The sequence below is a fragment of the Ceratotherium simum genome, chromosome 22, assembly GCF_057802395.1.
Source record: "Ceratotherium simum simum isolate JZ-2026a chromosome 22, ASM5780239v1, whole genome shotgun sequence".
Taxonomy (NCBI): Eukaryota; Metazoa; Chordata; class Mammalia; order Perissodactyla; family Rhinocerotidae; genus Ceratotherium; species Ceratotherium simum.
Window position 1 is genome coordinate 23,598,194 of NC_141921.1, and position 20,668 is coordinate 23,618,861.

General features: G+C 50.0%; 1 protein-coding gene across 1 annotated transcript in view; it reads left to right on the forward strand.

Annotated features, from left to right (window-relative positions):
- The window catches only part of DLGAP3 (DLG associated protein 3), a 56,659-nt gene extending 37,725 nt beyond the window's left edge, over positions 1 to 18,934 (forward strand). The window contains exons 6-12 of the mRNA XM_087446337.1: positions 533 to 746; positions 1,027 to 1,340; positions 1,744 to 1,829; positions 15,530 to 16,014; positions 16,989 to 17,080; positions 17,345 to 17,488; positions 18,078 to 18,934. Of these exons, the coding sequence (XP_087302463.1) occupies positions 533 to 746; positions 1,027 to 1,340; positions 1,744 to 1,829; positions 15,530 to 16,014; positions 16,989 to 17,080; positions 17,345 to 17,488; positions 18,078 to 18,296 (1,554 nt within the window). The 3' untranslated portion in view covers positions 18,297 to 18,934. The remainder of the gene's footprint in view (positions 1 to 532; positions 747 to 1,026; positions 1,341 to 1,743; positions 1,830 to 15,529; positions 16,015 to 16,988; positions 17,081 to 17,344; positions 17,489 to 18,077) is intronic.
- The last annotated feature ends 1,734 nt before the right edge of the window (positions 18,935 to 20,668 follow it).

The following is a 20,668-nucleotide window of genomic DNA, read 5'->3' on the forward strand; positions in this document are numbered from 1 at the left end:
CTTGACGGGTAATAATTTTTGCTCCATCACTTACTCATTAATTTCCATCCTGCAACATGGTGTATATCTCTATAGGTTGCTTTCAATCAATTTTGTAATGTGGTGGATCATAAACAATAAAAGGTGCCCTTCCATGCAGTCCCCTACTGCCATACTGGGCAGGAGGGTGGATATCAGGTCCCTGGTCCTCTTCTTCAGGGTCAGGTGAGAGCAAGGTGAGGGCCTGGGACTAGGTGGAGAGGAAGATGGGGTGGTCTGGAGGCTGTGGTACAGCCAGACATCTGGGAGAGGCATAGATGGGGTGGAGGGAGGAGTATTTTGAGGAAAGATTGGACCCCAGGGTGGGCCCCAAGGCATTCTGGGGAGCAGCACAGGGCAGATGTGCCTCCATCTTATCTTTGCAGAGAGTGAGGGTTTCTTTTAGTCTGAATGCAGAAGAGTCACACAGCGTCTGCAGATCTAGATAGATTCCTGAGGCAAACCCGCCCCATCCCAGCACCCCAGTAACTGTCCTCCCGGGCCCTGCCCTCAGCTCAGCGAGGAGCTGAACCAGCAGCTGGAGGCCGTGTGCGGGTCCGTGTTTGGGGAGCTTGAGTCCCAGGCTGTGGACGCCCTGGACCTGCCCGGCTGTTTCCGCATGCGGAGCCACAGCTACCTCCGGGCCATCCAGGCCGGCTGCTCTCAAGACGACGACTGCCTGCCCCTCCTTGCTGCCCCTGCCTCTGTCTCAGGGAGGCCCGGCTCCTGTGAGTACGCCCTCTCTGCCCCTGGCCCCGCCCTAGGTTGCCGAGCGCCCTCGATTCTGGTTTTGGCCCCTGCCACTGCTGTGCTGTGTGACCTTGGGAAGATTGCTTGCCTCTCTGGGCCGGATGATGGGGAGAATAACCCTTGGCTCTACGTAGCAGCACGTGGAGTGCGCGTCGCTCCTGGTCCTGTGGCATCCCGTGGGTGTGTGGGCTGGTCGGCCACAGACACCTGCCGGGACGCCTTTCTCACCCACTGCGTTTCCACGTTTGCTGGCCACAGCCTTCAACTTCAGAAAGGCCCCGCCCCCCATCCCGCCGGGAAGCCAGGCCCCGCCCCGCATCTCCATCACCGCCCAGAGCAGCACCGACTCCGCCCACGAGAGCTTCACCGCGGCCGAGGGCCCTGCCCGGCGCTGCAGCTCCGCCGACGGGCTGGACGGCCCCGCCATGGGCGCGCGCACCCTGGAGTTGGCGCCGGTGCCACCCCGGGCCAGCCCCAAGCCCCCCACACTCATCATCAAGACCATTCCTGGCAGGGAGGAGCTGCGGAGCCTGGCGCGGCAGCGGAAGTGGCGGCCGTCCATTGGGGTGCAGGTATGGAAGGAGGAGGCGCCGACGGAAACTCAGGCCCCGGCCGGTTGGGGATGGGTTGAGGAGGTCAGTGGGGCCTTCGGGGTACATAGATCTTTTCCTGACTTGCTCTGAGCTGCAGGTAGCCCCAGTGCCTGGTAATCGACGGGGCTGCTCCAACCAGCCCTGACCCACTCCCTTGTCCCTCATCCTGGCTCCATCACCCCTACTGGCGCTTGGAGAGCGGTGCTCAGAGATTGCCACCTTGAGGCCTCTGACCTCCCGGGTCTCTCATCTTGTTCAGGCAGATTGTCTTTGCAGGATCTGCCAGCTTGCCTGGGGCTCAGACATTGCTGGCGCTTCTCCCTGGGAAGGGCTTGCGTCCCTGGGCTAGCCCCAGCCACTGACTCCCCAACCCTGCCACCAGGTGGAGACTATCTCAGACTCGGACACGGAGAACAGGAGTCGAAGAGAGTTCCACTCCATCGGCGTACAGGTGGAAGAGGACAAGAGGTAGGTCCGAGTGGGGGCATCTCAGGCTTCCTTGAGGGAGAAGTGGAGAGAGGGCTGCATGAGGACCTCAGTGGCAGGGTCTCCCTGCCCACCCTCTCTTCCTGGATGTGAGAGCAAGCCCTTTTATTGGGGAGGAGTCAGAGCAGCCACAGAGGTTATCCACAGAGATGTCACCAGGGCAGTCATCAGATCTAAAGTGAGTTCTCCTTGTACCCAGGCCTGTCCCAGGTGCTCCGAGGTGGACAGCAGATATACAGTGGTCGGGGGAAGGGGGTGGTAGGGAGAGGTAACAGGGAGGTGCTGAGCAGGCCTCCAACAATTGTCCTTCACAGAAGATAACAGGATTTTTCCAACCCCTCGTTACTTCCTGTGGTGCACAAGTATGTAAGCTCAGAAAGAAACAAATAAACATGAAGATTGCCTCTCAGGGGCCCCTGGCAGATATAACACTCCTCCTCACTTGGCTCACACAAGCATTTAACCAGTCGGGGGTACCTATTATATGCCTGAGTCTGTGGTGTACCCGAGATGGTAGAATTACCAGCAGCCACTGTTCTGGCATTAGGTGGCCTCAGAAACATTGCTTCCTTAATTTCCAACTGAAAAATTAGCCTTGCGAGCTCTGAAGGGAATCTGGGAGGAGTCCCTCCGCTGTTGGGTTCCTGTGGGAAGATGCTTTCTCTAATGGCCATGTGGCAGTGTCACAGTGGCCCATCTGCCTTCTGGGCTGCAGTGCTACCAGGCCAGTGGCCCCAAGTGTGGTGTCTGGGAACCAGCCTGGGGCTGGCTGTAAGAGTTTCATGGTAGTCTGTGTTGCCTGTCCCAGGCCATACTCACTGGAGGAATAAAACTAGAGTCCCAGTAGCAGCCCTTCACAGCTCTGTTTCCAGTTGCCATTGTTGGGCCTTTAGATTTCTCCTAAAGTTCATCCAGTTATTTCTGGGAACCCCTGGGGGTGTCTTGTGTGTGGGTGCCTGATCAAGTCTTTGGGTTCCTGTGGGATTCACCATTTTTCTCCACTCTTACTTTAGCTCCTGCAGTGCCATATGCTCCTAAGGCTGTAAACGCCTCCATCAATGGTGGCAAAAAGTCACCATTGTTGCCCCCATCACTCCTGAAAGCTACTGTCCTCCAAACTCTTGATATTCCACGAAGATCATAAAAAAGTAGCAGTTATGGCAAATCCAGTTCCACAAGTCCATGACTTGAGCTCTTGAGAGGTGGGGTAGAAGTCATGGATGGATGCAGCTCTGTGTTCAGAACCCTGCCCCAACTCTAATGCTTCCCCATGGGCCATAAACCAAGCCCATGTACACCCACTCACTCCCTCATGAGGCTTCTTGGTCTTTCATCCAGATAGACCCCTGGAGGTCCCCCCATTTCTCCTAACAAGCCTGAATCCTGGGAAGAGGGCAGCAGGCATTCCACTGAGACTCCAGCTAAATCAGCAAACTCTGCCATTCATTCATTCATTCAGAAAATACTTGTTAAGCATCTCTTATATGACAGCTCCTATTAAATCTCAGGGAAACATCAAAGACGTGACTCTTGCCCTCATAGAAGTTATGGTCTAGAAGGGAATCAAGGTAATGAATAAATAATCCATGAATAAAGATATGATTACACATTATGGTATAATATGTAATGGGATATTACTACACATTATGGTGGGAATATGAAAGAAAAAAGCAGGAGCTAAGAGGGAAGGGACCTTATTTAGATTAAGCAGTTGACATTTGAGCTGAGACTTGAGGATTGACTAGGAACATTCGGGAGATGATGTAGGGGGAAGTGTTCCGGGAAGAGAGAATACATATGTGAAGGCGCTGGGGCAGGAAAAGTTTGACATGCATCAGGAACTGAAAGAAAGTTCATGTGGCTGGTGTGGAATGGGATGGGGGGTGGTGAGGGAGTGGACTGGGGAATAGGCAGGGGCCAGACCGTGCAGAGCATAGGCATGATAAAGAACTAGAATTTAATTATAACAAATGAGTAGCTGTTAAAAGGTTAGAGAAGGAGCGTGACATGACCTAATTTATGTTTACAAAAGATCTCTAGCTGCTGAGTGGAGAATGAATTCGAGGGAAGCAATAGTGAGTATGGGGAGGCTAGTAAGCAGGACTTTTTCATGATCCAGAAAAAGGTGATGGTCTTTTGCACTATGGAGGCTCTTGCGTTGGGGATCTTTTTTTCTATTGTATTTTATAAACAGGCACTGTTAACGTATGGGAACACTTCTAACCTTTGTATATTGATTTTGTGTTCAGCATCCTTGCTGTTCTCTCTTATTAGGTCTCATAGTTTATCTGAAAATCGTGATGGGTTTTCTATGTAGTCAGTTACAAATGAGGATATGTCTTTCATATCTACATGCTTTTCATTTCTTTTTCTTGTAATAATGCATTGGATAGGACTTCCAGGTCACTGTTGAATGTAGCACTCTTGTCCCATTCCCGACTTTAGTGGATATGCTTCCCAAGCGCCACTCATAAGTACGATGATGTTTGCTACAGATTTTGATGGATACTATTTATCAGGTTAAGGAAATTCCCTTCTATTCCTAGTTGGCTAAGAGTTTTTATTTATTTCTTTTTTTAAATAGAAAATGAGAGTGGAATTTTTTGAGTGCTTGTTCAGAATTGACTTTGATGATCACGTACTTGCTTCTTTCATCTGGAATGTGGTGGATTATATTAATAGATTTTCCATGCTGACTCATTCTTTCATTCCTGGGATGAACCCTGCTTGATATTGCTATCAGTTTGGATTAAGTTTGGCTGTAACAGGGCCACAGTAGTATCTTAAGTATATTTCTCTCTCACTTAAGAAGAGAAAAAGCCTGGATGTGGAAGTGTGGTGTCAAGACTGCAGGCTCCTTGTGTCTTGTTAGTCTTCCACCCTTCATGTATCACCTCATATCCGAGGAGCCAAAGTTCAGGCTCCAGCTGTCCTGTCTGCATTCTGGGCAGTACCAAGGAGGAAGAGAGGAGGAGGGATTCAGTCCTTCCTTTTTAAAAAGAGTTCCTGAAAGTTACACCACTTTCACCTACGTCACGTTGGCTGAAACCTCGTGACACAGTGGCGTCTAGCTGTAAGGGAGGTTGTGGAATAGTCTTTTAGCTGGGAAGCAGTGTGCAGTGAGCAGAGCACATGGCTGAAAATCAGGGTTCTTATGGCTAAAGACAAAGAGAAGAAGGGCTCTGTGGACCTCTAGCAGTTTTTGTCTTGCTGTGTTATTTTTATATACATTGCTGTCTTTTTGACTAGTTATTACATTATTTAAGTTTTTTTTTTTTTTTGGTGAGGAAGATTGGCCCTGAGCTAACATCTGTGCCAATCTTCCTCTATTTTATACGTGGGTCACCACCACAGCATGGCTTGATGAGTGGTGAAGGTCTGTGCCTGGGATCCAAACTGGTGAACCCGGGCTGCTGAAGAGGAGCACACCCAACTTAACCACTATGCCACCAGGCTGGCCCCTATTTAAGATTTTTATATTTGTGTTCATAAGTGATATTGGCCTATGATTTTGTTTTTATTGTTGTTATTTGGTTCAGGTATTAAGGTTATGCTAGACTTCTAAAATGAGTTTGGTAGCATTCTCTGTGTTTCTGTTCTTTGGAACAACTTGTGTAAAGTGGGAATTATCTATTCCTTAAAGATTTAGTAAAGGTTACCTATAAAACTATCAGGGCCTGATGCCTTTGGGGATAGGAGAAAGTTTTTGAACTACAGCTTTGGTTTCTTTGGTGGTTATTGATCTATTCTGGGTTTTTTTTGTTTTTTTGTTTTTTTTTTTGAGACAATTGTCGTGATTTATATTTCCCTAAATGATGGACTATTTAATAAAAATTGACAGTTTTCAAAATTTTTGGCACAAATATTCTTTGTCATAGTACTATAATTTTATAAATTTTTATTGTGTCTATAGGTTATGCCCCCCTTTTCATTCCTAATACCATATATTTATGCCCTACTGCTCTTTCTTGATCAATCTTGCCCAAGGTTTGTATATTTTATCATTTTAATATATTTTTAAAATTACATTTTATTAGTCTTTAAAAAAACTAACTTTTGGTTTTAGTGAGCATCTCTGTTGTTTCTTTCTCTCTTATCTTTAATATTTCCTTTCTTCTATTACTTTTGTGTTATTATATTCTTTCCTCTACCATCTTTGTCTTTTGTTCAGCCTCTTGAGCACAGTTCTTATTTTCTAACATGTGCTTTTAAGGCTATAAGTGCCCCTCTAACTATGCTGCTGTGGCTACATTTTATAAGTTTTGAGATGCAGTATTTTTATTGTTCAGTTCTAAATAGTTTTTATTTATAACTTTCATCATAATTTCCTTTTTAACCTGTGAATTAGTTAGAAGAATTTTTTTTTTTTAGTTTCCAAATGTATTTTGGGGGGAGGGGGTCTACCTTTTGACTATTGATTTCTAAATTTGCTACATTATGGCTGTAGTATGCATTCTATGATATTTATTCCTTAGAGTTTGTTGAGGCTTCCTCCATCATATACGCTTGTATTACATATATGGTCAGACGTAGAAACTATATCTTTCAAATGTTTATCTTGGATTTTTTTTTTTTTTGGATGTTTGATCTGCCAGTTCTGAGAGAGGTGTGTTAAAAATGTTTCACCATGATTGTGGATGTGTCATTTTCTCTGGTAATTTTATTAATTTTTTCTTTAGTTTGACAGTGTGATGTTTAGAAGTATTCAGGCTTATGATTGTTGTATCTTCTTTGAGGGTTGGCTCTTTTATCAGTAAATAGGCTGCTTTTCATCCTTACTGGTGGTTTTTGCCTTGAAGTCTATTTTGCCTGATTTTATTGCTATGGGTGCTTTCTTTTGGTTAATTTTCCAATATATCTTTTTCCATCTTTTTATTTTCAGCCTTCCTATATCCTTATGTTTTAGATGTGCTGTTTGTGAGCAGTATGGAGCTAGAGTTTAATAGACATTTTAACCCATTTATATATATCTTGATTACTAATTTATTTGGACTTATTTCTATCATCTCTTTAAAATGTTTCTATTTGACATGCTTTTTCTTTGCTTTCCCCAATTTCTGCTTTTCCGCCTTCTGTTAAACTAATCAAGGTGACTTTTTTCCTCTTGTTCTTTCCACTGGTTTGGAAGTTTACATTTTAGTAGTAATTTTCCTTAAATTTTTAACAAATTTACTTAATCTCATATTTTTCTAATAAATTCTAAAATTAATATTTCTGTCTTTCTTAGGCACAAAACAAAAACCTTGGAACACTTTCATTTCCTTCTTAACTTCCTCCTCCCATCTTCTATGTCATATTTGTCTAGTATTTTGATTATACCTCTTTTAAAAACTCCGCTAAATCAGTTGTTGTCTATCTTTAGTGGTTTAATAGTTCAGATTTACAAACATGTTTTAACAATTTACGTGTTCACTATTGCTTGTTACTGCCCACTCCTGCCTCATGGGTTCGCTTTGCTTTATGCTGAAGTACTGCTTGATCTTGGGACCAGTTTTCGAGTTAATATCTCAGCTTGAGGTTTCTGCATTTCACTGGTAATACTCATTTGAACCCCACACCCACACGCAGAGCAGCCTTAATGTTCTTGCTTCTCAGCATCCTACTTCCAGGCCACATTCCTGAATCATGACGTGAGTTTTCTAGTCCCAGTTTGTAAACGAAATGAACCTCCTTGGCTGCTGGCTTTATGCATGGGATCTCCTTCCAGCTCCCCCTGCTGCACGGGTATGGGGTCTCTCCTCTCGTCCTCCCTGGGTGTCACCATCTAGCCTCTAGCATATGTCTGGCCCCATATTCCTGTGGCTCCATTGGCGTAGATTCCCTCTCGCTACTCAGGTTTCAAATTTCCTTTTTGTTTCTAGTACCTGAAGATTTCTCTTTCCTATTTTCAAGTTTGGCATTGTAGCAAAAACACCTTTTTTGACTTCTCTTTTTCCGGCATTTCTATATATTCGGGGTGGGGGGTAGTTTCCTAAGTTGGTTCAGTCCACTATATTGGTCAGTCGTCTGGGCTAGGTTGATGGCAGCAGATACAGAGAGGAGTGGACCAAGTCAAGAAGCATTTGGAGTGAAGTCAGGGAAGGGCGGGGACAGGCAGAGAATGAGGTCTTCCTTGCTCTCGTTAGGTGCTTGGGGAGGTCTTGATGGCGTGGGCTGGGGAGGGGAGATAGTGTTGGATAAATGTCTGAAGAACTGGATTGCTTGGGACAGGTGATCACACTGGGAATCCAGAGGGGGTGACAGGTGGGGAGAGCAGAGATCTGGCGCATTTCTCTGGCTAGGCTTTCTTGCTTGTCTGCTGAAGGCATCCTTAGTGATACACCCGCACCGGCCTGTCTGTCCCTTTCGTCCCCGGCACTTTAAGTCTGACTTACCACACACCATGCCCCACCTGGTACAGAAGGCGAGCCATGGCTACCAGCAGCCTTGCTAGGCAGACATCCAGGACGAGCCCCCCGCCCGCTGCCACCCCATCTTCTTGGGCTCGCTTGTCCTTGCTCCTATCTTGCTGGTCGCAGTATCTCTCTCTCTCTGTGCTTTGGCTTTAAAACTTGCCAGGGAGGAAAGGTCTCTCCTGTTCTGCCTTTCAGGCGTTCCCTGCTAACCTATTGGGTGAGGAGTTCAGATTTATTGCCCCTTATACCTGGGAGTTGTCTGTGGATCCTTCCAGTTGCCCATCATTAGTGGTGACTTGGCTTAGAAATATACAGGGGTGGGGGCTGGTGCCCCTTCAGTTGCTTCTCCACTGTACCTACACCCAAGATTCATTTGTCCACAGATATTTATTAGATCACTATTATTTGTCAAGTACTGTGCTGGGCACCGAGGATACAAAGGTGAGTAGAACCAGATACAGCCCCCGCCTGGCGCCTGAAGCTTACTGCCACGTTAACCTAAGAACCTCGTAAATGTTGTAGAAGTACAGCTGTAACAGGCGCCACAAAGGAGAGGTATGTGCACTATGAGAGGGTATCGCAGGGGGCTTTGACCCAATCAGAGGGGTCAGGCATGGCTTCCCTGAGGAAGTGACATTTGAGTGGCGATCTGAAGGATGAACAAAAATTAACTAAGTGAAAATGGGAGATAAGAGTGTTCAGGCAGAAGGAAGAGCATGTGCTAAGGCCCTGTGGCGGGAGTGAGCATACTTAAGAAACAGTTACCAGCCCTGTCTTAGGGCATCCCACAGCACCTGTCTTCTAAGACCCAGCACACTGTGGGCCATGATGAGTGTATAAAATGTCCTTGCTGAACATTAGAAGGCTCTTCCTGAGACCCTTTGAGAACTTAGAAACCATGCGATTTTGCCTTTAACTCTCTCTAACCATGTGGATCCCCTTGTATCTTCTACCTCCAGATCCTTCCTACTAAGACCGTATCTTAAATTTCAGATTTAGCAAAAACAAAACAAAATAAACGAAAAACACCAGAATGCCTAGTTCAATTTGATTATCAGATAAACAATGAATAATATTTAGTATAAGTAGGTCCCAAATATTGCATGAGACATACTTATACCAGAAATTACCTGTTATTTATCTGAAATTCAAATTTAACTGGAAGTCCTGTATTTTATCTGACAACCCTACTTATACCACTTGCGCCTAACCCGTGCCACCTGGAGAACTCTGTGTAGGAAGGCTGCCCCCCTGCCACCCTTTCCTTAGCATCATGGTCATTTCTGACTTTGAGACCTTGGGAAGGGCACATGCTGAAAGAACAGAGCCCCTTGAACCCTGAGAAGGAAGCTTCCATCCTCAAGAAGATACATGCCAAGAACAGTTCTGCAAAAGCAATGAGTTGCTGACTGACCACAAGCCCGGGGCGTGGACACTGCCTCCATTCCTCAGCCATCAACTCCAGGATGGTTCCTGACTGACCGTCACGACTCTTCCTAACTCTCCCACCCCAGCCCCACCTCGGTATCACTGTCACAGCCCCCAGGCTGGGGTGGTGGACTTGGGGACCCTGATTGATTACATGTTTAAGCTCTTAGATGCTTTCTCAGAGAGGGAGCTAGTACAATGGCTCAGCCTTGCTGAAATGTCCCTGCCCTTCCTCCTCCCTGCCCACTCCCCCTCCCAGCCCCGCCAGCCTGCTGCCAAATACTCCTGGCAAAACCTCCTGACGACTCCTGGATGTTGAGCTTTCCCTAGACACTGTGTCTCTTGGGATAAGCCAGTTTCTTCCCCGAGCCTTTTGTGTTATCCCTTAGAGAATCCCAGTAGAAATGTCTCCCTGAAGTAAGCATGACAACAACTTCCAGAATCATCAGGAATGTGATCACTGTCACTCTGAAGAACTCGAGGGGAGGAGGCCTGCTCAACCTCTTTAAAGGCTTGGGGAGAAAATATTGTGAAAGCCATTGTTATGAATTAGCGATAATTCATAACTGAAGCCATTTTCTAACCTGTGTTTTCAGCTGTTGGTGAAGACCACAGCAAATACTGTCAAATCCACAACTAAATAGGGACGTAAGCCCTGGACTTCACTACCCTGAAAATGCATCTGTTACAGTTAGGATTGGGTTTGGCTGTGAATTACAGAAAACCCTCAAATGACAGTGACTTAAATATGATAGAAATTCATTTCTGTCTTGCTTAGAGGAAGGCCAGAGAGAGTCAGGTGAGGGCTGGTAGGTGCTTCTATCTTACTGCTCCTTCATCCTTAGCATTTGGCTTCCATTTCATGTTCCAAGATGGCTGCTTGAGGTCCAGCCATCATGTCGGCATTCTGGTCAGCAGGGAGGAGGAAGGAACAAAGAAGGGCATGCCCTCTCTTTTTAAGAACATTTCCTGGAAGTTGCATATACCTCTTATGCTCATATCCTGCGAGTTAGAACTTAGCCACATGGCTACCTAGCTGCAAGGGAGATCGGTAAAAGAATCTATGTTCAAAGTGGCCATGTGTCCAGCTTGAGACTGTGGGGTTCTATTATCAAGGAAGAAAAGGAGAATAGATGTTGGGGAATGATTAGTGGTTTCTTCCATCCTTCTTCCCAACCAACCAAACAGAGTCTCTGTGAGGAAGTGCCCTATTTAGTAAGGGAGACAGATATGCAAATAACTAACTACAATACAATGTGATACGGAGTATAAAAGAGGTTTTATTGAGTGCTGTGGGAGAACAGATGGAAACGATCAATAGCAATCATAATAATTAATAACTACAATGCCCTAGCTGGGTTCTCAGTGCTACATTCCCATGATTTTATTTGTCCTGCTCCCTTTCTTTTCAGTGAGAGCTTCCTGCCTCTCCAGATAGTAGCTTCCATTTACAATGGGCAGGCCGGGTGCTGTTCTAAGTTCTTTACATATATTATCTCACAGCAGTGTTATGAGCAGGTGCCGTTCGCATTCTCACTGATAGATGAGGAAACTGGGGCACAAGCCATAGAGCTGGGTTTTGGACCCAGGCAGTCTGGCTCCAGAGTGTATGTGCTTAACCACTCTGTAGGCTGCCTCCCCTAAAGCTGCTCATTCTCATTCCTTCCTCCCCTCCCCCACCCCCAAATCTCCAGCAGACAGCCTCCCCGCTCACTTCACTGTAATGATGAGGTCATCTGGTGGCACCTCGTTCCACTTCCGGACCAACCCCCAACTGACTTGCATCTCTTCCCTCCACCAGGCTGGCCTCAGGGGTTGAAGCATCTGTCTTCCTGATTAAAGCCACCCCTCTCCCTCAATCCTAGGGAGGCAGTGGAGTGTAATGGTTTAAGAGCTGGCCTCTGCAGCCAGACTGCACTAATTTGATAACTATCTGATCTTATGAAGTCACTTAACCTCTCTGAGCCTCAGTTTTCTCATCTGTAAGTAGGGGTGATACTCACACCCTTATCATAGGACTATTTATGAGGGTTGAGCATGTTGAGTCATGTAGAGTGCTTAGCCTAGCACATACTAGGTGCTCAGAGGGTATTAGTTATTATTTATCCCCCTGACATCTGGTCCTTGGATGACTGCCTCTTTTTTCTCTATCTCTAATCAATTTCTCTCTACAGGCTGTACTAATTTCCTATTGCTACTGTAATAAATTACCACAAATTTAGCAGCATCCAATAATACATATTTATTATCTTACATTTCTAGAGGCCAGAAGTCTGAACTGGGTTTCCTGGGCTAAAATCAAGGTGTTGGCAGGACTGATCCCTTCTGGAGGCTCTGAGAAGAATCCATTTTGTCATCTTTTCTAGTTTATAGAGACTGCCCACCTTCCTTGGCTTGTAGCCCACTTCTGTCTTCAAAGCCAGCAATGGCGAGTTGAGTCCTCACATTGCATCACGCTCCAACCTTGATCCTGTCATCCCATCTCCTCTGGTTCTTACTCTCCTGCCTCCTTCTTTCACTTATAAGGACACTTGTGATTAAATTGGACACATCTGGATAATCCAGGCTCTTCTCATCTCAAGATCCTTAATGTAATCATATCTGTAAAGTCCCTGTTTCCATGGAAGGTGACATATTCAGAGGTTCCAGGAATTAGGACATTGACCTCTTTGGGCAGCCATTATTCTGGCTACCCCACAGGTTCTCTCCCCTTGGGATATGGCATGTGAGAACCACCCTAAACAAAATATCCCTCCTTTTATTTCCCCAGCTTTATTGAAATATAATTGGAAAATAGCCAAAATATCCCTCCCTTAAAGGTACACTGTCTTCTCTCTTCCTCCCTTCTCAACCAAGCTCTTTGAAAGAGTTGTCTTGCCTAGTTTTCCCCACCTCCTGACAACCCCCTGCCACCTGCGTCTGCCCCCATACTCCACCAAACCTACTCTTGCCTTGATTGCCAGTGGCTTCCATATTGCCAAATCAATGGACACCTTTCATCCTTAACTGGCTGCATTTTCCCTGTTGGCTGCTCATTCCTTCTTGAGACCCTCTGTCCTCTGTCTTCCTTTAGGTGACTTTCTGCTGGTTTTCTTCCTCTTCCTGTCTGGCTTAGACACCTGTGTGGGCTACACTGTCTCCACCTGCCCCTGAAATGTGCATGTTCCCCAGGGCTTTAGAGCTTTGCTCCATTGTTCTTTTCTTGGTAATCACACTGCTGGCTTTAAATGCCACTTGCACAAGAATGACCGACTCCGGCTTGTGCTGTGCAAATCTCTGGCCCCTGGCTGGGAGTGTTGCTGGAGATTGTGCTTCCAGTAATCCCATAAGCTCCTCAACTTCTTTGGCTTCCTTGAAGTAGACACAGAGAGAGAGCTCACTTGAGAGAGCTCACTTGAGAGCCATGAAGCCCGGGGTACTTACGTTTCTATTGCAGACTGTGTGGCCTGTTTCCATCAAGACAGAGCATGACCCTCTCAGGACGCCTCAGAGGACAGGTGAAAGGCAGTGAACCCAGTGATGCCACAGGACAGATCCATGTGGGGATAACAGGAAAGCAGGCCGGGAAGGCAGATCTTCAATAATGTGTTTATTGGGGCAAGCCCCCCCTTTCCCTGTGTGGTTTGCAGCTGCTGGAGCTCTGAAGGAGCCAAAAGCTAACCGGAGCTCAAAGTCACAGAAATATTCAAAGGGAGCCGAAGTGTGTCCTAATAAGTCAGTTAGACACACAAGACTCTCACCAGAAACAGAACGGTTTAGCCCAGCAGTGGGGCTGCCTCCAAATGCAAGAAGACTGCTGAGGGGGGTACAGTACTGAGGATGTTCTTGGGGACAGTCAGGAGGTTCCCAGAGGAAGAGGGGACTTGAGTAGGGAATGGACAGGGAGCGAGGAGGAGGAATGCCATTTCACGCAGGGGAATAGCATGTGCAAAGGCTTAGAGTCAGAGCCAGTATAATTTCCCTGGGGAACAAGGAGAATGCAGGGGAGATGAGGCTGGATGGAGAGGAAGACCACATCCAGAGAATACGCTAGCACCGGGAATGCTAGCCTCGGAAGCTCGGACTTGATCTTGTTGGCAGTGGGGAGCTGTGGAAGGGTTTTGAGCAGGGGAGTGAGTTGGGCAGAGCTCAGCTCTAGGAAGACTACTCCAGTCCTGGGTGGGTTGGTGAGGGAATGTGGGACCCCAAATCTTAAAATGTGCAAGGTATAATTTTAGACAGAGGAGGTACCTTGGCAATTAGTGGTCCATTCCTATCATTTTATATAATATATGTGTGTGTATTTATATATAATATATAATCATATATATCACACAGACACACACATATGTATTAGATGGCCTAGATGGAGAGTGAGTGATTTCCCAAAGGCATATAGTGACAAAGGCCAACGTTAGCACTCAGATCTGACTCCTAGTCCAGTGCTCTTCTTCTGTGCTGTACTGAGTGGAGGCAGAGGTGTCTGAGTCAAGGCAGAGGGTGACGCAAGTCTTGACCAGGGCAGGGCAGGGCAGATGCCAAGGTGAAGACCACGCGGGAAGCGATGCAGATACGTTCTTGCTTTCTCTCTCTCTGGGTGGGGGTTGGGACACAGGGCTCGTTGGAGACTGCACATGAGTGCATCTCTCTTTCCTGGGTCCTGCAGCATCCTTCTGGGCCTGGTTTCTATGGCAACAGGCTCCCAGCAGGCAGCCTGCCAGCTGGAGGGAAGCAGGCAGGCAAGGCAGGCAGGGAGAGGAGGCCTGGGCAGCAGGAGGAAAGCTGAAGTTGTGGGGGTTGGGGGAGTCTCCTGGGAAGCTGGAGGGGCCCCTAGAGCTGGCTCCCCAAGGCCTCCTCTCTTCTGACCATACGGGGGTGGAGGTAGCTTAGGACACATGGGTCTTTCTTTTATAGTCCTTGAATTTCCAAACTTCAAACTTCTGTTCACCTCCCCTGCCACCCCAGCATCTCCTGACTCCCAGTTCTTTAAGTATTGTCTGACTAGCCTCATGTACCTCAGGGGGCCTCTGACTTCTCCGTAGAAAAGAGCCCCCACTCTGAACTTGGGGGGGAAAAAAGAACCAGGCCAGTTGACTTTCTATTTTGCATAGTATTTGCATATTATTAACTCAAAAACAAGAAATTTCCAGGCCTTATGTTATTTCTGCCAACAACTTAATTCAACTCCACTGGCACTGGCTGGCTGACTGTGTCTGGCCGGGCTCTGGACTGAGCCGTGGAGGTCCCCAGAGGAGAAGTCCTCCCAGCTGCAGCCACCCCAACCCCACAGCGGCTCCAAGGCCATTCTTCCTGATGTTCTAGCAGCCTGTGTGGTGGGAAGTGGCTTTTGCTGTGCAGCCTGAAGCCCTGGGTCCAAATCCTGGCTCTCTGGGTGACCATGGGCCTCTCTGGGCCTTAGTTTATTCATCTCTTTGTAGGGCTGAGGACATACACGCATAACTGGTGTAAAGTAGCAAAGACATACCGTTTGTTAAGATGCTGAAATACTTCTGTATTCATTGGTAAAGAGCCACCACGCTGGACCCTCCCTGGGCTCCTCTGGTCCGCCCCACAATCCAGCTTCCGCAGGGTGATGCCTTAGTACTTTGCTGTGTCTGTTCTGACTGGCGTATCCCAGCATCTGTTCTGCCCATGGAAAACAGCTAGTTAAATATTTTGAATGTCACCCCTGTCCAGAGGTGTTACAAGGTATATTATGTACCCAGCTGTTGCAAGGACTGATATATTTAAAGGTCGTGGATTAATGTCCTTCATTTTGCAGGTTTCCTTTCTCCTTCCTTTTCCTTTTGGCCTGGGGTGGCGGTGAGGGCTGGGATGAGACTGGGCAGGGGCAGAGATGACAGCCACCTCTCTCACCAGGCGGGCGAGGTTCAAGCGCTCCAACAGTGTGACGGCCGGCGTGCAGGCAGACCTGGAGCTGGAGGGCCTGGCCGGCCTGGCCACAGTGGCCACAGAAGACAAGGCCCTGCAGTTCGGACGCTCTTTCCAGAGGCATGCCTCTGAGCCCCAGCCCGGGCCCCGGGCCCCCACCTACTCAGTCTTCCGCACGGTCCACACGCAGGGCCAGTGGGCCTACCGCGAGGGCTACCCACTGCCGTACGAGGCGCCGGCCACCGATGGGTCGCCCGGCCCCGCTCCCGCCCCCACCCCTGGCCCCGCGTCCGGCCGCCGTGACTCCTGGGTGGAGCGCGGCTCTCGTAGCCTCCCCGACTCAGGCCGCACGTCCCCCTGCCCACGGGACGGCGAGTGGTTCATCAAGATGCTGAGGGCGGAGGTGGAGAAGCTGGAGCACTGGTGCCAGCAGATGGAGCGCGAGGCGGAGGACTATGAGCTGCCCGAGGAGAGTGAGTGGGGGGCTCCGGCCTCGTGTGCGCTGAGGGATCCTGGCTGGGGGTGAGCGGGCCGGCAGCGTAATAGGAGGGCACTTCGGTTGGGTGTGAGTGTCCCTTTCTCACTATTTGGTTTTTTAGCTCCGGACCTTGGTGGGTCCCCATCGACAGCAGCACATGCCAGGAAGGAAGCAGGGAGCAGCTTCAGGGGTCAGGGCTAGGACCAGGCAAAGTGACCAGGCAAAAGGGTGGGGCCTTCTAGGAGATGGCTGCCAGTCCAAGTCACCAAGTCCATGGGGGCCAAGGGGATTCTGTTCTGACTTGGGCTGGTGTGGGGATCCGGCTCTGATCCAGGCAATGGGTCCTGGACTTCAAGGCAGAGGAGGAGGCAGTGCACAGCGTCAGAGTGTGCCTGAGGCATGGGTGAAGGGCATTCAGCCAGGAAGACATGGGCCTGGGCTGAGGGAGGACATGGCCCTTCCCTGCAAGTTTAGTCTGAGGGGAGACACAGTCTTACCCTGGAATCCCAAAGTAGATGGCATAGTGACTGGGAAGACAAGAGTCACGCACATGAAATTATTCAGTAATTCTTAATGAGCCAGGGAGTCATATACTGATGCATGACAAAGTTCAGCCAGTGGGTGCTCGTTAAGGTAGTGCCTGGCTAAGGCTATAGGGCTAGGCTGGGGCTGGTTTCCATCTGTTCTGTGATGTGGGAGGGAAGAAGGACACAGGCAGATAAGCACTCAAGAAATGTAGGTTGTGTGAAGGAAGAAACATATCAGTGGCTGAGGATCCCATCTTTTTGGTGAAGTAGGGTAGGAACTGCTTCTTAGGAACTTGAGGGTGGAATGGGGAGGGGGCTGGAGGAGAAAGATGGATAGACAGTGCCAGATAATGGAGGGGTCAGAGTCATTCAGGGCAGACTTCCTGGAGGCGGGGGAAGGAGAGGTGTCATTCCTTTCCCTGAATCTCCTTCTGCTCTCCAGTCCTGGAGAAGATCCGCAGTGCCGTGGGAAGCACACAACTTCTCCTGTCCCAGAAGGTTCAGCAGTTCTTCCGGCTGTGTCAGCAAAGCATGGTGAGTGCCCCTGGGTGTAGAGCCTACCAGGTGTGTGTACCTGGTAGGTGGCCCAGAGTGTGTGCATGCCTAGAGGTGAGACCAGGTGTTTGTGCCCAAGAGGGAGAGGCCTGGGCTCTTTCTTGTCTCCCTGTCTCCCAGTCCCTACCCCACTCTCCCAGGTTGAGATTCCTGACAGTGAGGGTGGGTGGGGCTTTCTCTGGTCCTGGCTGGAGCACAGACCTCCCTGACTGGCTGCTTCTCCTCTGTCTCTCTCTGCTGCAGGACCCCACTGCATTCCCTGTGCCCACCTTCCAGGACCTGGCGGGTTTCTGGGACCTCCTGCAGCTCTCAATCGAGGATGTGACCCTCAAGTTCCTGGAGCTACAGCAACTCAAGGCCAACAGCTGGAAACTCCTGGAACCTAAGGTGCGGGGAGGTCCCTTCAAGCCAAGAGGTCAGACCGTGGGAAACACACTCTTGGTCACTGCCGTCTGCTTGGCCTCATCACTGCCTGAGCTGCCAGAACGCTGAGGTGGCTGCAGCCACCTTGGACCAGCTGCAGTTTGAGGGAGAGGAACAGAGCTTCCAGAAGGGCAGACTGCCCTCAGCTCGGACCTAGGCCCAGAGGGGACCTTGAAGGTCCCCTCAGCTCTCATCTCACTAGACCTTGTCTGTGTTGGGGCCTGCTGTGTGAACCCCCATTGCCTTGCCGGGTCGGGGGAGCTGCCCTCCTCCTGACCTGGAGTGAAAATATCCACTTCCCGGCAGGGAGTTGTCGAGAACGGCTCCACCAGGGGGCGCTCGAATCAATCAGGTTTTTTTAATGAAAGATGTGGGTTTGACCTTGTCAGAACAAGTACACGTGGGGCTTCAGGTGCCGGCAACGCGGCGGATCCTGACCGCTCCCACGTGGCAGAGCCGCACGGTGTTGATCCCTCCGGGCCGTGGGGGGTGAACTGGGGAGTCGGGGTGGGACCCCGCTTCGGAACTAAGCCGCCGCCCCCTCTCCCGGCAGGAGGAGAAGAAGGTCCCTCCGCCGATACCAAAGAAGCCCTCGCGGGGCCGGGGCGTGCCGGTGAAGGAGCGCTCCCTGGACTCGGTGGACCGGCAGCGGCAGGAAGCGCGCAAGCGGCTCCTGGCGGCCAAGCGCGCCGCCTCCTTCCGCCACAGCTCGGCCACCGAGAGCGCGGACAGCATCGAGATCTACATCCCCGAGGCCCAGACCAGGCTGTGACCCGCCCGGCCCGCCCAGCCCGGGCCCGCGGTTTTCTACCCGTACTGTACACCCAGCGTCGAGGTCACTGTGATCGCGGGCCGCCCCGTGCGCCCGCCCCGCCGGCACCGCACGCCCCGGCCCCTCCTGCCCGTCACACTCTCGTGGGTTTTTTACCTTCCTGACCCCACGCGAAGGCGCCCGGGCTGGGCTGGGGGCCGTGCCTCTGCGCCCTGCGCCCCCACCTGGACACCCCTACCCACTGGTCCGACGCTTCGCCCCCACCTCCTCCCCATGGGCACCATCTCCACCATTACTTCCCCCCACGGGCCAGGCCGGGCCGGGTCCCCCATCTGGGCTCTGCGTCCCCCCCCACCCCGCGGGGCTGGGCTTCGTGGGGAATCAAGCTTCGTGGCTTTTTATGAAGAATCCCGAACCCCGCCTAGGAGCCCGCCCCACCCTCCCAGGGGCTCCACCCTCAGCCCTTAGCCCACCGGGCCCAGGGACCACAGTGGCTGGACCAACCCAGGACCAGGGCGCCTGGGCCTCTCCCCTTTCCCAGCTGCTGGGGAGGGGAGATGGGGGCTTCCCCTCACCACACCTGTGGCTGTTCCCACATCCCCTTGAGTATCCCAGGAAAAATAAAACGCAGAACTGCACTCGATCCAGCTGCTCTCTCGAGAAGAAGCCACCTCCGCCCCGTGCGTGAGGGACAGTGGATGGAGGGAGGAGGGGCCGGGAGCCCACGCTCTTGGATGGAGATTTCAGGAGAGCGGGTGTTGCCTGGGCCAGCCAGGGAAAAGGGGATTCGGCCCCCTGGTGGCCACAGAAGGACCTGAGCAGTGCTGGAGGGATCCAGATGGGGTGAAGAGAGGAGGGCTTCGACCTCTCCACTTCTAGTTCAGTCCATTTCTCTCTCTGCCTCCCAGAGTTCCCCCAGAGACGGAAGCCCGGGGCCCAGTGCCTGGCACACAGCATGTGCTCAATAAACAGGGGGTGCTGTTATTCTTAGATGTGGACAAATACTGGTTTCCTTTCCCCTAAGGGCCCAGTGTTCCCTCTGCTCCAGTCATTCCTGATCAGTAGAAAAACTCTTCTATTAAGTGCTGTCACATTTTTTGATGCCTCCTATGGGTGGGCACTTTGTAGGGGCACAGGGAGGGGAGAACAGGACTTTCCTGGGAAGCTAAATGGCAACCCAAACCTAGTAGTGATGGCTAATATTTATGGGATGCTTACTGTGGATCCAGCAGGGGGCGAGTGCTTTACATGAATGTAGCTCATCCTTATGGCTGAGATGAGATGAGAAAGCGGAAACTCAGGAGAGGTTAGGTCGTTTGTCCAAAGTCACAGGCAGGGCTAAGAGAGGTGGGCCTGGGTCTGTCTAATGCTAAACCAGTAAACCATGAGTTTTCAGCTCTACAGCCTTCTGAGCCTGGAAAGAGTTTGATGGCAGCCCCCACTTAGAAAGGAACCTTTCCAGTCCTTGGGGTTGATGTGTTCCCCTGAGGCAGGAGGCAAAGCCTTCCAAGGAGTTAGCTCTTCTGGGCCACATTGGACTGGCCGATTCTTTTGATTCATTCATTCAGCAAACATTTATCAAGAGCTGCTGTTGGCACTGTCCAGCCCCTGGGAGATAGCCCTGAACAAGTGTAGTTTCTACTTCAATGGCTCTAACGGTCTTATGGGAACAACAGACAAGTAAACAAGCAGTTACAATGTAAGGGGGAGCTCTGGAAAGACGGCTGGGTATTAGCTACCAAAGGAGGGCTGAGGCAGGGAAGAATGATCCAAGATCAGGGAACAGCTGTGCAAAGGCCTAGAGGGGAAAGGCATTGAGAGTGCAGAGGCTTGATCATGCCGGTCTTTTGGGTCAATTTGAGGAGGGTGGGCCTGGGTCCTGAGGGCCGTGGGGAGCCGCGGAAGGATTTTGAGCAGGAGAGTGGCATGAATAGATATTTTACAGGTTGGTGTGGGAGACCACCTGAAAAGCAAGCAGTCGTACACACACACTCACAAGACCACAGGAAGGTGGAGAGGATTCCCCTCTGATCCCAATTCCCATGAAGGAAGCAGCTTGGAGCTTATCCCAAACAGATTCCTGGGCCCTGTCCAGGACTTAGTGACTAGACTCTGCCCTCAAATGAGTTTTTAACAAGTGCACCAGGTGATTCTGATGGGCAGCCAGGTGTGAGAACACTTAGATTGGATGACTGTCCAGAAGTTTCGACTGGAAATGCTCATTTGTCTATTTCCCCTAGACTTGCCAAGTGAGGCTCTGGCTGGGTCAGTTTACTTCTCTGAGATTCAGTTTTCTCATCTCTGAAATTGGGACATGGGTGAGGTTTGAACTAGACGATACTCAGAGCAATCGGATGAAACAGGTGTGGTAA